The sequence below is a fragment of the Somniosus microcephalus genome, chromosome 14 (genome assembly GCF_052327205.1).
Source record: "Somniosus microcephalus isolate GS21.2 chromosome 14, FLI_Smic_1.0, whole genome shotgun sequence".
Taxonomy (NCBI): Eukaryota; Metazoa; Chordata; class Chondrichthyes; order Squaliformes; family Somniosidae; genus Somniosus; species Somniosus microcephalus.
Genome location: NC_141000.1, coordinates 70,408,888 through 70,423,328, shown reverse-complemented (window position 1 = coordinate 70,423,328; position 14,441 = coordinate 70,408,888). Strand labels below are relative to the sequence as shown.

Below are 14,441 nucleotides of genomic sequence, written 5' to 3'. Positions count from 1 at the left end.
TGGCTCCACAATACCACAATTTTAATTAATAGCCACATATTCTATTGTACTGAATTAGGAATTAAGGTTTTAAGACAGCACCATCCTTTAGGAAGACATCTTGCATCTGTACAATTTGGGCAAGTGCACAATGCAATGTCCATATAAAGTGACAGTTTTTAGAAGATGAGCAAATCAAACCTGTAGATTGTTGTGCAGGAAAAATTGTAACTTTAAAGTGTTATGAAATATACATCCCAGCATGGTAACCCACAGAAAGAGACTTGGAAGCAATTGTAATTAACAGTTTTTATTAATACAGAATTCACATAAGCTCACAATGTCACAGTCGTGTTGGCATGCTAGCTGGTGGAAGTTTTAAAATACATTAATTTCAACTACAGTTTACTTCTGAAATGCTCTTTAGACTTGCTTAACACTGACCCATTTTGTTAAATTAACTATTCTGTGGATGCATCAATTGCTACATAAGGCAATGAAAAAAACAGGAACGTTAACGGCTGATTAACACTACATACATTAACATACAAATACTCAAAACTGAAACAATATTATTTACTGTGTTCACATAATACAGTACAATTATAACTACTTTTTACACAGGACAGGATGCTACATTTAGTGGCATAAGCAGCAATGTCTAATGACACTATAATTAAAAAACTTGAATTGTAGTTTAGGTTCAGGGAAAACACAATTTTTTTTCCCTTCAAGCACTACATTACTATTGTACTTTTATTTTTTTTCCAAGTAATCCACTTTTTTCATTTCTAAGCCCATATGGCAGAACAATAGTAGTGTATGAATCAAATCAAAACTAGAATATCTATATTAAATAGTCATAAATACGTATCACTATAAATAAACGGTGTAAGAAATTCCAGTGACACTGCTAAACAGCCTCTACCCCACCCCCCAAAAAATAACTCATACGTTACTACATGCAGAGCCACATCAATGCAATTATGGTACCTGTTGTAACACAGTATGAAACCCATTAAATTGACCAAGTAGAGAAACTACTGCAGTCATCAGCATCTTAAAAGCCTTGATGTTCAGTGTGAAAAGAAGCTACCCCTTTATTGCACAACTGTATGACAAGAAATGGTGCACTACGAATAACAGAAAGGGTAGTGTGTTTGGGTTCCTAGGATGTTGGCCTGGTCTTCTACAAATCCTATATTAGAAACTGCCCACTTAGATCATGTCCCTGTAAAAGAAAACAAGCTATCACAAAACTGTCCAAGAGAAATATTTTAGAGACTATTCATCATATGAATACATTGGTATTTATCATCAAGGTTCCCTCCCTGACTTTCTTCCCTTATCCATACTTTAATGAAGGCAGTACAGGTAGACTATCCTTTATCCGCACTTCCGAAAACCGAAAACCTCTAAAAAACCGAATTTTTTTTCGTGGCGCATAAGTCGTGCGCACGACATGACCCGAGTGGCGCCAAACATGACAGGAGTGGTCCGGGAGCTCTGCCTTTCCCTGTGAGCAGGGCAGAGGGTCACAGAGTTCCCTCCTGGGTAGGAGATTGCAGGCCGAGTCGGGCAGTGTGAAGGAGGTACCGGAAGAGTGAACCCAACAATACAGCGGCCCATCCGATAGTCTTTTCTTCCCCCCGCCCCCCGACCTGATTTGCGGGCCAGCTTAGTGTAGGAGTCAGCCGATATCCGGCTTTCCCACAACTGGCGGCGGCAGTCGAGCCCCAAACCCCCGCTAAGTCAAGGAATTCAGATACGGAGCAGGGGGAGCCGGAAACCTCGATCTAACAGCAGAAATCAGCAGCCGTTTTGTTAGGTTTTTTTTCTTCCCCTAGCATTTTTTTTCTTCCCCTAGAATTTTTTTTTAAACAGTCAGGCTGTGGAAAGAGTCTCTGTAGCTTAGCAACAGCTTCAGAGACGCTTCCAAGGCAGGGCCCGAGTGTTTACAAGCTGTTGTTAAGCAACAGTGTTTGTTGTCAGATACGGAGATGAAAACCTTCTGAAATCCAAAAAATTCTGAAAACTGAAACACAGCTGGTCCCAAGGTTTTCAGATAAAGGATAGTCTACCTGTATATAGTTTGATGGGCAGGAATGGCATTCTGATACATCACCCAGTTTATCATTCATTTCATGTGAACCTGGACATTGAGTGTCAGCTAACTCTTTCACCACCAGAGACCATCACACCAAACCCAATCCTGCCCCTACCCAACTTCCAGGAGCCCTGAACAATCTTTCCTATTCCTAGAACAGAGACACCAAAGCTAACTAGCACTACACTAAATTCCAGCTGAAGTTGGGTAACTCAGCACAGACCAAAGATCAAATCTGGGACCTTCTTGGTCTATATGGCCCAGTACCACACCACATGGTGCTTGGTTATCAGGCTGTCCCCACCACAATTTCTAAGAAAAATCGGGGTAGAGCAACAATAGTTATTGCACCGTATCTCAGGACTGTTGGAATTGGGTTTCTAAATGTATAATTACAGTGGTAGTCTCTCTCTCGCTCTCTTATTTCAAAATTATAATTTCTCTCCTCCATCCCCCCTAGTCCTCCCACACCATTCTTCATTTGACAGGGGGCACAGCCCTTTCTAATGTAATTAAAAAAGTGACCATGTGCAAAGCCACAAACCTGCATCTTCCCTGAGAAAAATAGCTTGGAAAGATACCACAGGCTGCTGGACCTGGCTATCTCTCAGAAGACAATTATGGGCAAGTTCCAGCAAACCGTATAATTTGATGTATTCAGGATAACAACTTGATGGAACAATTTCTAAGATGGCTCGTCCAATAATCTGAGCACATTTTTTCTCTCCTAATTTTTCCTCTATTTTGAGGCACCCTCGTCAGGACAGTGAGACAGTAATAACAGAGTTTTAAACACTGCCAGCAGGTGAAGCCATTTAAGTGAAGTTGATCCAGAAAATCCAAATTCACCCTTTCTCCCTCCTCCAATCCCAGATAAAAGTACAAATGAATTTACTAAAATGAGAAACATGTTTTTGGCTTTGAATCAGCCCTAGATCTGAAATGCATGATTCCCTTTGGTTTGACATCAAATGCACAATCATAAACTATCAGCCAATTCAGAAACCATTTTCTAGCATATTTGCTGCATAAATCTGCTGAAAATGTAGTTTGTTTTGTTTACTGTGGACAGTAGAGAACAGTTTTACTCACAAGGAGAACCCACCTTCTTCTTCCATGTATTACACCATTTCATACTGGTTTGCAGTGATGAATCGGGACAAACAGCAGGCCAGCAACATCCCAATTAACTGCAAAAGTCAAAAAATTATACAAAATAAATTATTTACACAGTTAAAAATACTTTTTTATCTAGGTGCATTTTTGTGACCAAAGTGATTTCAGTGCTGGGGAATGAACAGCTTTTCAACTTGTGTGCAGTGTCCATGTTAAGCACAGCCAGGTCAAATGTGGCCCGTTTCTATTTTGAATCTGGGCTCATAGGGTGACAGTGGGTGAATCCAATAATACCAGAACAAATATCACTACAAGTATCTATCCCCTCTCTACCCCTGCCTCCCACCCCGGGAGGAGGGCATTCCTAAAACAAAGCAGGTGATCCAGGCAACCAAAAGTGGCTGCAAATTTTATTACCATCATTAGAAGTGATGAAGAAGGATGACACTGCCAACCATGTTGACTGCCACCGAGAGGCTGAGGACAATAAGGAAAGATAATGCATTGTGGTTCCAGTCACAGAGGATATCAGAAGCATAGGGTCGGAAAAGATAATTGAGCAATCAGGAGTTGGGTAGGGAATCAATGAAACAGGAGTTGGGTCTTGTGGAAGAGATGAGATCAAAGATGGCAGGTGGGGAGATGGAAAGAGAAACTATAGAGGGACAGGGGATCAGATGTAGGGTGAGTGGGGCTTGGTGAGTGATATGAGATGGGGGGGAAGAGGAAGTGGAAGTGCTGGCAGACAGATGCATAAATGATCTCAATCATAAAGACAGAAATCCACTGGCTCGTCACATTTGGTGGAGGTGAGGGTGGAGGGGGCAGTGAAAGAGGTTTGAGGAGGTGATTTGTCATGGAGAAAAGGAGGCATGGAATGTCCTTGCCCTGGAGCAACAGGAATATTTGGCTGAGGAGTGTGAGGCAAAGTAAAACTTAACATGGTGGAGATAGTCTGGCGATGAATGACTAGGTCAATCATGCACCCGGTGCACTTGAGTTTGTGACCCTCAAACTTAAGGGAATGATAATACGAATTGTACAGGAAAAAAACAGAGCAATGGAAGACAGTTAGTAATTTAGTGGGAACAAGAGACAGAAGAAATAAATCTTTCAGGAGAAAGGGGTGTGGTGGTGGGGGGGAGGCTTGACAGTAATAAAGGTTGGTCTGAAACTTAACAAAAGATTAGGCTAAACTTAGATGATGTGATGTCCCAGTATGTTTTAGGTAAAAATCTGTGACAGTTATAGTGGTGTACTTGGTCTTTCAGGAAGCCTTTGACAAGGTACCACACAGGAGACTACTGGAACAGATTAAAGGGTATGGAATTAGGGGGGAGGGCAGCACATTGGTCTAAAAACTGTTCAGAAAGGAGGAAGAGAGTAGGAGATATGGGCAGATTCTCAGAGCAGTTAGAAGTGGGAAATCCTACCAGATTCTGTGCTGGAACCACTTCTGTTCATTGTGTATATCAATTATTTGGTTATAGGGCTAGAGAGAGTGATATCCAAACTTATAGACAAAACTAAATTAGAACATAAGAACATAAGAAATAGGTGCGGAAGTCGGCCGTTTGGCCTTTCGAGCCTGCTCCACCATTCAACAAGATCATGGCTGATTTTCAACCTCAACTCCACCTTCCCGCACTGTCCCCATATCCCTTAATTCCCCAAAAATTATCGATCTCTGTCTTGAATATACTCAATGACTGAGCATCCACAGCTCTCTGGGGTAGAGAATTCCAAAGATTCACAACCCTTTGAATGAAGAAATGTCTCCTCATCTCAGTCCTAAATAACCAACCCCTTATTCTGAGACTGTGACCCCTGGTTCTAGATTCCCCAGCCAGGGGAAACATTTTCCCAGCATTAACCCTGTCAAGCCCCTTAATAATTTTATGTGTTTCAATTAGATCACCTCTCATTCTTCAAAACTCTAGGGAATATAGGCCTAGTCTATTCAATCTCTCCTCATAGGCCAATCCCCTCATCCCAGGAACCAGTCTCATGAACCTTCGTTGCACTCCCTCCAAGGCAAGTATATCCTTCCTTAGGTAAGGAGACCCGAACTGTACACAATACTCGTGGTGTGGTCTCACCAATGTCCTGTATAATTGTAGTAAGACTTCTTTACTCTTATACTCTAATCCCTTTGCAAATCATTAGGAGTAAATGGTTCTGAGGACCAAAGTGGCAAAAGAGGCAAGAAAGTGGCAGATGGAATTCAATGCTAGTAATGTGTGATAGTACATTTTGGTTAAAAAGTATATTTGCAGTGGAGGAAAGCGGGACGATGTGAAAGGTCAGCAGGATTTGGGGGTTCAGGTTCACAAGACATTAAAAGTAGCACTTCAAGCCATAAAAAAACTAATGGAATACTCAGTTTTATGGCAAGATTAAGGGGTGATTTGGTAGCAATGTTTAAAATTATGAAGGGGATAGAGTAGATAGAAACGGACTATTTTCAGTGATTGATGTATCTATGTCACCTCATTCTAGACCTAAGATTAAATGTGTGAGATTTAGGACAGAGCGCAAAAGACACTTTTATTTTTTACGCACAGACTTGTGAAACTGTGGAAAGCACTATCAGAGTTGGTGATCCATGTCAATATTTAAGAATAGGTTAGATAGGGTGTAAAGGGATATGGGAACAGGGCTGGTAACAGGCCACAAAATGAACATAGCTTTTATGGGGGTGGGGAGGGGGTGGTGGTGGGGGAAGAGGAAGAGGGAAGAGAAAATACATTTTTAAAATAACTAATTCATTCAACTGAACTTTTTACACTTAACAACAATATTAATTTAACTGCAGTTATAAGGGGTAAAATAATGAATTCACTTTCCTGGCATGTGCCAGAGTTCCCAATATGGGTCCTGGCAGGCAAAGTTCTGCATCAGGGGTGCAAATTCAGAAAATTACCCTTATAATGTTTGTACCTGTAGGAAGGCAATTCCAAATGCAACCCCAGCAATAATTCCCATGTTTGTCTCCATGAAGCTGGTCACCAACTCGTAGCAGCCCTATAAATCAAAACAATGAAAAATTAAATTATATTTATTTATTCAGTCCTACTTGTGTATAATTGCATGAACCAATTGGATTCTGACCATCTTTTTTCATGTGTGATTTTACTTTCCTTCCATTTTTCTCCCCTTCAGATGCTGACACTTTGTGGAGGATTGTTCCGTTGATGCCAGCAGCTGTCTGGTACCTTGCACAAGTGGTCATTGTTCATGTGAGTCTCGATAGTGAGTACCATCAGACAGTAGAAGGCATTTTGTGCCCAAACTTGTTGTCACCCAACATTTTCCTCAACTTCGCAAAAGAGCACTGAGATCAACTGCTACTCCAGCTGAGATCAGCTAACTTTGCATACACCCGAGATCGGATCTGGGACCTTCTGGCCTGTGTGGCTTATTGTTGCACCAGGATGCACCTTTACCCACCAGACTACTGAGGGAACTGTGACCATTTGCAGTCCAATACCACTTTTGGTAAAGTCATCTTGAAGCCAGGAATGTGAACCGACTCTTAAATTCCTGAAACAAAAAAACCCACTTCCTACCATTTTCTTTTTGTTCATCATCACACTTTACCTGACCAAAGGGGTTGATGGGTAATCTACTATTGAGCCTTTGCCAATACCAGTCTGTAACTGGCCACCAGGAAGCGTAAAAGAGCAGCCTAGGTGATGCTGCCTCCATTTTCCCTCCCTACCTGCCAATGGGGAAGCATCTGGCCTCTGTACTACAGTTTCTCACAGCAGGATGGCTGGAGTTGCAGAACTCAGCAAGTGGAGGGGGTGAAGTGCAAGGGTGGAAACTGTACTCCATCATTTTGTTACACCACGTGATGCACTGTGCCACAGCACCACTGTTCTGACAACAAACAGTTTTATTTGAATGTGTTGTAATAATTTGTAACAGTTACTAATGTCAATAATATGTAATAAGCAGCATTAGATTTCTTAACTAAGAGTCCTTGACTCATCCTAATGATTTTTAGTATTACATTAATTATAAAATTAGTCTTCAAAATTGATAATAAGGACTAATTGAACAGTAGGAACATATTTGCATGTACATGGCAGTGGAGAACTGAGAATAGGCCTGACAATTCCATGTCCTGATGTTCCCTGCAGATCATTAATTACCAGGTACACTATAGGATAAATTTTGTGAGGCCCCATGCCACCAGCAGCTAGCACATATTGGTTACACATGTGCACCCATAAATACCTCTGTTATAGAAAGGACTCAGCATACAACAAAGAAACCCCTCACTCTTCAGTGAATTTCATTTTTTTAAAGACAGAAATGAGTATTGCAATGGCACCCCTATAGACTATGTCATGATTTTACACTCATTACAACCTCAGCCATAGGTCCTTGGGAGGATACAGGACATTAACAGGTACTGCCACAAAAGGTGGGAGGTAGGTAAAAAAATTGATAATATTGTATTTGGTTGCTGACTGGTATCAGCAGTGGCCTAACAGCTAATTTGCTGGTTGTCTGATTTCTTAAATAACAATAGAAAATGCTGGAAACACTCAGCAGGTCAGGCAGCATCCATGGAGAGAGGAACAGAGTTAACGTTTCAGGTCTGTGACCCTTTGTCAGACCTGAAACATTAACTCTGTTTCTCCCTCCACGGATGCTGCCTGACCTGCTGAGTCTTTCCAGCATTTTCTGTTGTTATTTCAGATTTCCAGCATCCACAGTATTTTGCTATTGTATTCATGTCTGATTTCTTGCCTGGGGTAGGAGAGCTCTAAATTGTATTTTAAAGAACACCAAAGGAATAGCTACAATACAACAGTGCAACATCTCATTCACAGTGCTGCAATAACTGCTGACTGTGTAAACAATTCTCATCAGAGTTCAGCGACTCTACAGTTCATTGCCCAAGAAACATAAAGTGCAACATTTTATACCAAAAAAAGAACTATTAGAGAAAGTATTTACTTCCGCACAGTCCTCGTCAATTTGAGGTGGTACATTTTGGTAACAAAATAAAAAAAAGGAAAAGATTCTACTTTGAAAGGGGGAATGCTGGATGACGTGGAAGAGCAGAGGTATTTGGAGGTTCGGATTCACAAGACTTTAAAAGCAGCACCTCAAGTGGATAAGGCGATTTAAAAAAAAAAGTGAATGGAATCCTGAGTTTTATGGCATGAAGCATAAAATATAAAGTCGCGATGTAATAATGAATTTATATATAACTTTAGTAAGACCACAGTTGCAGTACTGCGTGCAGTTTTGGGCTGCACACTAGGAAGGATGTTGAAGCAATAGAGAGGGTACAGTGCAGATTCAGTAGGATGCTGCCGGATATGAGGAAATACAAATACAAGGAAAGACTTGAAAAATTGTGGCTGCTTTTGTTAGAACAGAAAAGATGAAGGAATGATCTGATAGTGGTGTTTAAAATTCTGAAGTAGCCATGGTGTGGAGATGCCGGAGTTGGACTGGGGTGGACAAATGTAAGAAGTCACACAACACCAGGTTATAGTCCAACAGCTTTATTTGAAATCACAAGCTTTATTTGAAATCACAACCTGACGAAGGAGCAGCACTCCGAAAGCTTGTGATTTCAAATAAAGCTGTTGGACTATAACCTGGTGTTGTGTGACTTCTTAAAATTCTGAAGGGATGGGACACAATACATGAGCTCTTTGCACTTGATAATGGAGGTGAAGATGGAGGGGATGGGGAAATAAGTTTGAGGGGATGGTTATTCACGGAAAAAGGAGTCTTGGGTTGTCTTTGGCCTTCCAGGATGATTGGGCTGATGAAAATGAGACATAATGGCCCATAATTTGTGGTCAGTGATGAAGCAAAGGCACTCGCCGTGAAGAAAGCTGCCCACAGAGATCTTGTGATCTCTGTGATGAGAAGTTTACCTTTCTCAATGTGCAATTGATTGTATTTCACTGACCCATACCCAGCAATCAGTGAAACTGACGAAAACTTGAGCTTTTCCACGGTAATATCGCTGATAAACACCCCATTAAATGTTAAGCCTTGTTGGAATAGGTGTAACTGGGGTTTCAACAGCATATTGACTGCTAAACAAATGTTCTGGCCCAGAAAAACTAATTTTTATATTTGTGGAGTGTCAAATATCTCCATAATGATAAAGATTACAATTTTTAAAAAACATTAAAAACATTTTTAAAGTTTGTTTTTATTATTTTAGCTTTCACCTTATCCCCAGGTGAAAGTCCCAATCTTTATTTTGCTCTCTGTAACATTTTTTAAAAGTACGGATAAAAGCTGCTTTTTATTTCTTGGTTTGCTGTCTGTGAGAATTCTTCAATGTGATTGGCTGCTTAGACAGCTTGTTGACATCACTGCAGCTCTGCAATGGGGATTCCCATTACACAGCGCTACAATAAATTGCACGTCGAGAAAGGTAAACTTTCGCGAAAGGGCAGCTTTCTTCGAGGCCAGCGGCGAGAGCCTTTGCTTCACAGCCTATGTTGGAGCAGTGAATGATTGACCGCAATTTCAGGATTTCCGCGATTAGCTAAATGAGCATGAGCTAAATCCTGAAGTTACGGTCAGTTTCAGAGGGGTTATGACGGCGAACGCCGACAGTTTGCAGTCTTTACCCACCGCAAAGTCCAGGCCAATAATGCTTGACATGGCCAAGCGAAATCTGGCCATGAATGACTGGACTACTTTTGCTTCAGACACTTCAGTTTGTGGCCCTCTGACGTAAGGTCACATTGATGGGTCTGTACTGGGGGCTACAGCAAGGGCAGGAGACGGTGAGCGACTTGGTAAGAATAAAGGTGGAGGTGATCAAGCAGTTGAGCAGGTGAATAGTAGCAGAGGTGTTAAAATGGGTGATATTCAGATAAGAGAGAGTTGGGAATTTGAGTCATTTAGTCGGGGAGCTGGCAAAAGTTTTATCCAGGGGTAGTGGGATTGGGGAAGGTAGGGGGAAGCAGGAAGTAAGTGAGGCAAGAAAGTAGTCAGAGATAGCCTTGTTAGTGATCACGTACTCAGGAGTAGAGATGGTGAGAGCAAGGAGGCGGCTGTGGGTGGGGAAGTTTAAATGAAGAATGAGATTGAGTGAGAACAGAAAGGCAGAGACATTTGAAGAGAGGGTACTAGGGGAGTATAGATGTAGGCTTAAATCTGCAAAGATGAGTTGCTTGGGGCAGAGGCTAAGGGAGAAGAGAAAGAGGATATTTTGATAAGGAATTGAACGTGGGGCTTGGGAGAACAGTACATGGCAAGGATTTTTACAGAGAGCTAGAAGAGATGGAAAACGAAGATGCTAGTGGAATAGAAACAAAGACCAAGGCATGACTTGGTAACATGAGCTATGCAACGGTGGTTTGGTGTGGCTAGTGATTGAAACCTCCCCACCCTGCTACAGATTCCGTGAGGGGGAAGGAATTGCTGCCTTAAGCCAGAATTCTGTCACTCAAACTTCCCTGCCTCTCCCTCGACTCCAGTAATACCTTCTCCCTTTTCCATCCACAATGAAGTAATGAATGGTGAAGGCTTTGTTCATGAAGTGAATATTCTCAATGGCGATATGGAGTGGGACGAGGGGAAACATCCTCTCTGCATCTACCTTGTCGAGCCCCCTCAGTATCTTATATGTTTCAATAAGATCGCCTCTCATTCTTCTAAATTCCAGTGAGTATAGACCCAGCCTGCTCAACCTTTCCTCATAAGTCAACCCCCTCATCTCTGGGATTAACTTAGTGAATCGCCTCTGAACTGCCTCCAATGCAAGTATATCCTTCCTTAAATAAGGAGACCAAAACTACGCAGTACTCAAGGTGTGGTCTCAACAATACCTTGTACAGTTGTAACAGGACTTCCCTGCTTTTATATTCCAATCCCCTTAAAATAAAGGCCAACATTCCATTTGCCTTTTTGATTACTTGCTGTACCTGCATGCTAACTCTGTTTCATGTACAAGGACCCCAGGTCCCTCTGAACTGTAGCATTTTGTAATCTCTTTCCATTTAAATAATAGTTTGCTTTTTTATTTTTCCTGCCGAAGTGGATAACCTCGTACTTTCCCACATTATACTCCATCTGCCAAATGTTTGCCCACTCACTTAGCCTGTCTTTTTCCCTTTGCAGATTCTTTGAGTCCGCTGCACAACTTGCTTTCCCACCCATCTTTGTATCATCTGCAAACTTGGCTACATTACACTCGGTCCCTTCATCCAAGTCATTAATGTAAATTGTAAATAGTTGAGGCCCCAGCACTGATCCCTGTGGCACCCCACTAGTTACCGTTTGCCAACTGGAAAATGATCCATTTATCCCGACTCTCTGCTTTCTGTTAGTTAACCAATTCTCTATACATGCTAATATATTACCCCCAATTCCATGAGCTCTTATCTTATGCAGTAACCTTTTATGTGGCACCTTATCGAATGCCTTCTGGAAATCCAAATACACGACATCTACTGGTTCACCTTTGTCCACCCTGCTCATTACATCCTCAAAGAACTCCAGCAAATTTGTTAAACATGATTTCCCTTTCATAAAACCATGCTGACTCTGCTTGACTGCATTATGATTTTCCAAATGCCCTGCTACTGCTTCCTTAATGAAGGACTCCAGCATTTTCCCAACGACAGATGTTAGGCTAACCGGTCTATAGTTTCCTGCTTTCTATCTGTCTCCCTCCTTTTTTAAATAGGGGTATTACATTTGTGGCTTTCCAATCCGCTGGGACCTCTCCAGAGTCCAGGAAATTTGGTATATTGCAACCAATGCATCCAATTCAATTCAATTCAATTTTTCAATCCACTATCTCTGCAGACACTTCTTTTAAGACCCTGGGATGCAGGCCATCTGGTCCAGGGGACCTGTCATCTTTTAGTCCCATTATTTTACCAAGTACTATTTCCTTAGTGATAGTGATTGTCTTTAGCTCCCCCCTCCCTCTGGCCCTTTGATTATCCATTATTGGGATGTTGTTAGTGTCTTCTACCGTGAAGACAGATACAAAATATTTGTTCAGAGTCTCTGCCATTTCCCCGTTCCCCATTATTAATTCCACAGTCTCATCCTCTAAGGGACCAATGTTTACTTTAGCTACTCTCTTCCTTTTTATATACACCTGTAGAAGCTCTTACTATCTGTTTTAATATTTCTTGCCAGTTTACTCTCATAATTCATCTTCTTTCTCTATTTTTTTTTTAGGTTTTTTTTGATGGGAGCAGTGGAAAAGGTAACATGGATGGGGAGGAGGTTAAACCCTCCCAGCAGAGAACTGAACGAGTTAGTCACAAGGAGTGGAGGAAGAGAATGCTGGGGTTGGCGGTGAATTTGTTTCCATGATATACACGGCAGCGAATATCCAGGATGAGTAGGATTAAGTGTTCGAAGTCTGCAATGGCAATTAACATTTGCACTTGAACAGACATGAAGGGAGACTGTAGAGCAAAAGGGCCAGTGGCAAAGAGCTAAGTATGGGAAAGAAGATTCTTAAGGTAGCCGCTGATAGGAAAAAGGTAACCAGTACAATAGCTGAGGGCTTGTCTTGTGGGGGAAGCTACTGGGCAAGAGACAACAGTGGAGAAAAGTCCAGTTTGGGAGTCAGCAGGAGAGTTAAGGTTCAGCTCAGAGCCAGTGATGGGTGAAGTGTAGTCCAGAAGCTAGCAGCAGAGAAAAGTCCAATTCAGGAGCCAGTGGAGGACTGGTATTTGATCCAGGCATCAATGGAGGAGTGGGGAATAATCCAGGAGTTGATGGAGGGGGTGGGCATGATTCAGTAGTCACTGGAGGAGTGAAGTATGGGTCTGGAGTCAGCCGAAGAGCACAGTAAAGTGCAGGAAACCAGACCAGGATCCAGCCCAGGGAACCAGCAGGACAGTGATGCTCAGTCCGGGAAACCAGCTGAACAGCAAACTTCTGCTCAGGAGCAAGAAGAGCAGTGGACTCCTCTCTAGGAGCCAACACATGAGCAGAGATCAGTCCAGAAGCCATCAGAGGAGTGGAGATCAGCCCAGGAACCCAGGAAATAACTTTAGATAAATAAGGGTTACCTTATGGTTGCAGGCAGGGACCCCCAAGCGATACAGTAACAGAACAGTGTCACAGTGCCAGGAGTCCAGAAGATCAAGTAGGGGAAAAAACTCCCAGTGGTGGAAACAAGATTCACATGAAGGCACCATCTCCCCGCCCCCAAAGATATAAACACTTTTATCTTTGGGGGAAGGGGTGGGGGAGGGAGACAGTCATGATATATTTAACAAATTAACTTTTTGAAGTGAGAAGGGAACAGTGATGGAGCATATCTATCATGAGAGGGGAAGGGTATACACATTATCATTTTTCATTCTTTCCGTGAAGACCACATTAAATAATGTATATCATATTACATTTTTCAGGTGAAGATATATATTTCAAAAGCTGGGTAGAAATTTGGGAGTCAATGGGTTAATAAAAATTTAACAGTCTATTAAAAATCCTTCAGTGAAATTGAGATTGATGAAAAAATATCAGGATACAGATGGTCAAAATAAAAGATTGATTTCCAACTAATTCAAGGACCATCAACATTGCAGTTGATGTTTAATGGGCCGAACAATTGCCTCCCAGTGGTTCATTAATTATGCAATAATAGCACCACTACATTACAGAATGAAAAATAAATTCAATACAAAATGATTTCATGTCGATGCTGTCCCATTTTATTGGTTGTTTAAGTGAACACAGAAAACAAAAACCTGTATTAAAACTTTTTCTAACGGTAATTTCTTCTAGAATGGTTTTTCCATTTTTTTCATCTTCTAAATGATGCAAGTTGTCTGAAATATTGTAGTGTCCGCTTATCCCCTCCTCCCCCCCCACTGATCTTCATTGCAATCTCTCTATCTCTGTAACTTCCTCCAGCCCTACAACCCTCCGAGAATTCAGGGTGGTATAAGAAAACAGCGCATTTATATTGCAGCAGAGAATAGTACTGGTCTATTGAATCAAGTGGTGATTAATCCTTTATAACTTGGCTTATGAGTAGCATGCTCACCTCCGAGTCAGAAGATTGTAGGGTCAATTTTCTGGCCGCCGTCGGGCAGCTTTCTAGGCGGCCGGGGGCCGAAAATCGCAGAAAAAGCGGGTCGGGACCCCCCCCCACCTGGTTCCCCGCCCCGTCCGACTTTCGGCCCGCCATTTCCCCGCGACCCGATTCAGTCCCGCCCGCCGCTGGCGGGACTGGTCGTCGGCACACTAATGACCAATAATTACC

General features: G+C 42.0%; 1 protein-coding gene across 2 annotated transcripts in view; it reads right to left on the bottom strand.

The window, feature by feature from the left end:
• Positions 1-273: 273 nt before the first annotated feature.
• tspan7 (tetraspanin 7) overlaps positions 274-14,441 on the bottom strand; it is a 161,540-nt gene continuing 147,372 nt past the window's right edge. Inside the window, exons 6-8 of one of the 2 annotated variants that reach the window (XM_086006633.1) lie at positions 6,143-6,226; positions 3,179-3,276; positions 274-1,210 (exon numbers count right to left, since the gene is read on the bottom strand). In XM_086006633.1, the coding sequence (XP_085862759.1) occupies positions 3,208-3,276; positions 6,143-6,226 (153 nt within the window). In that variant the 3' untranslated portion in view covers positions 274-1,210; positions 3,179-3,207. The remainder of the gene's footprint in view (positions 1,211-3,178; positions 3,277-6,142; positions 6,227-14,441) is intronic. The other variant, XM_086006632.1, reaches the window with a different exon arrangement.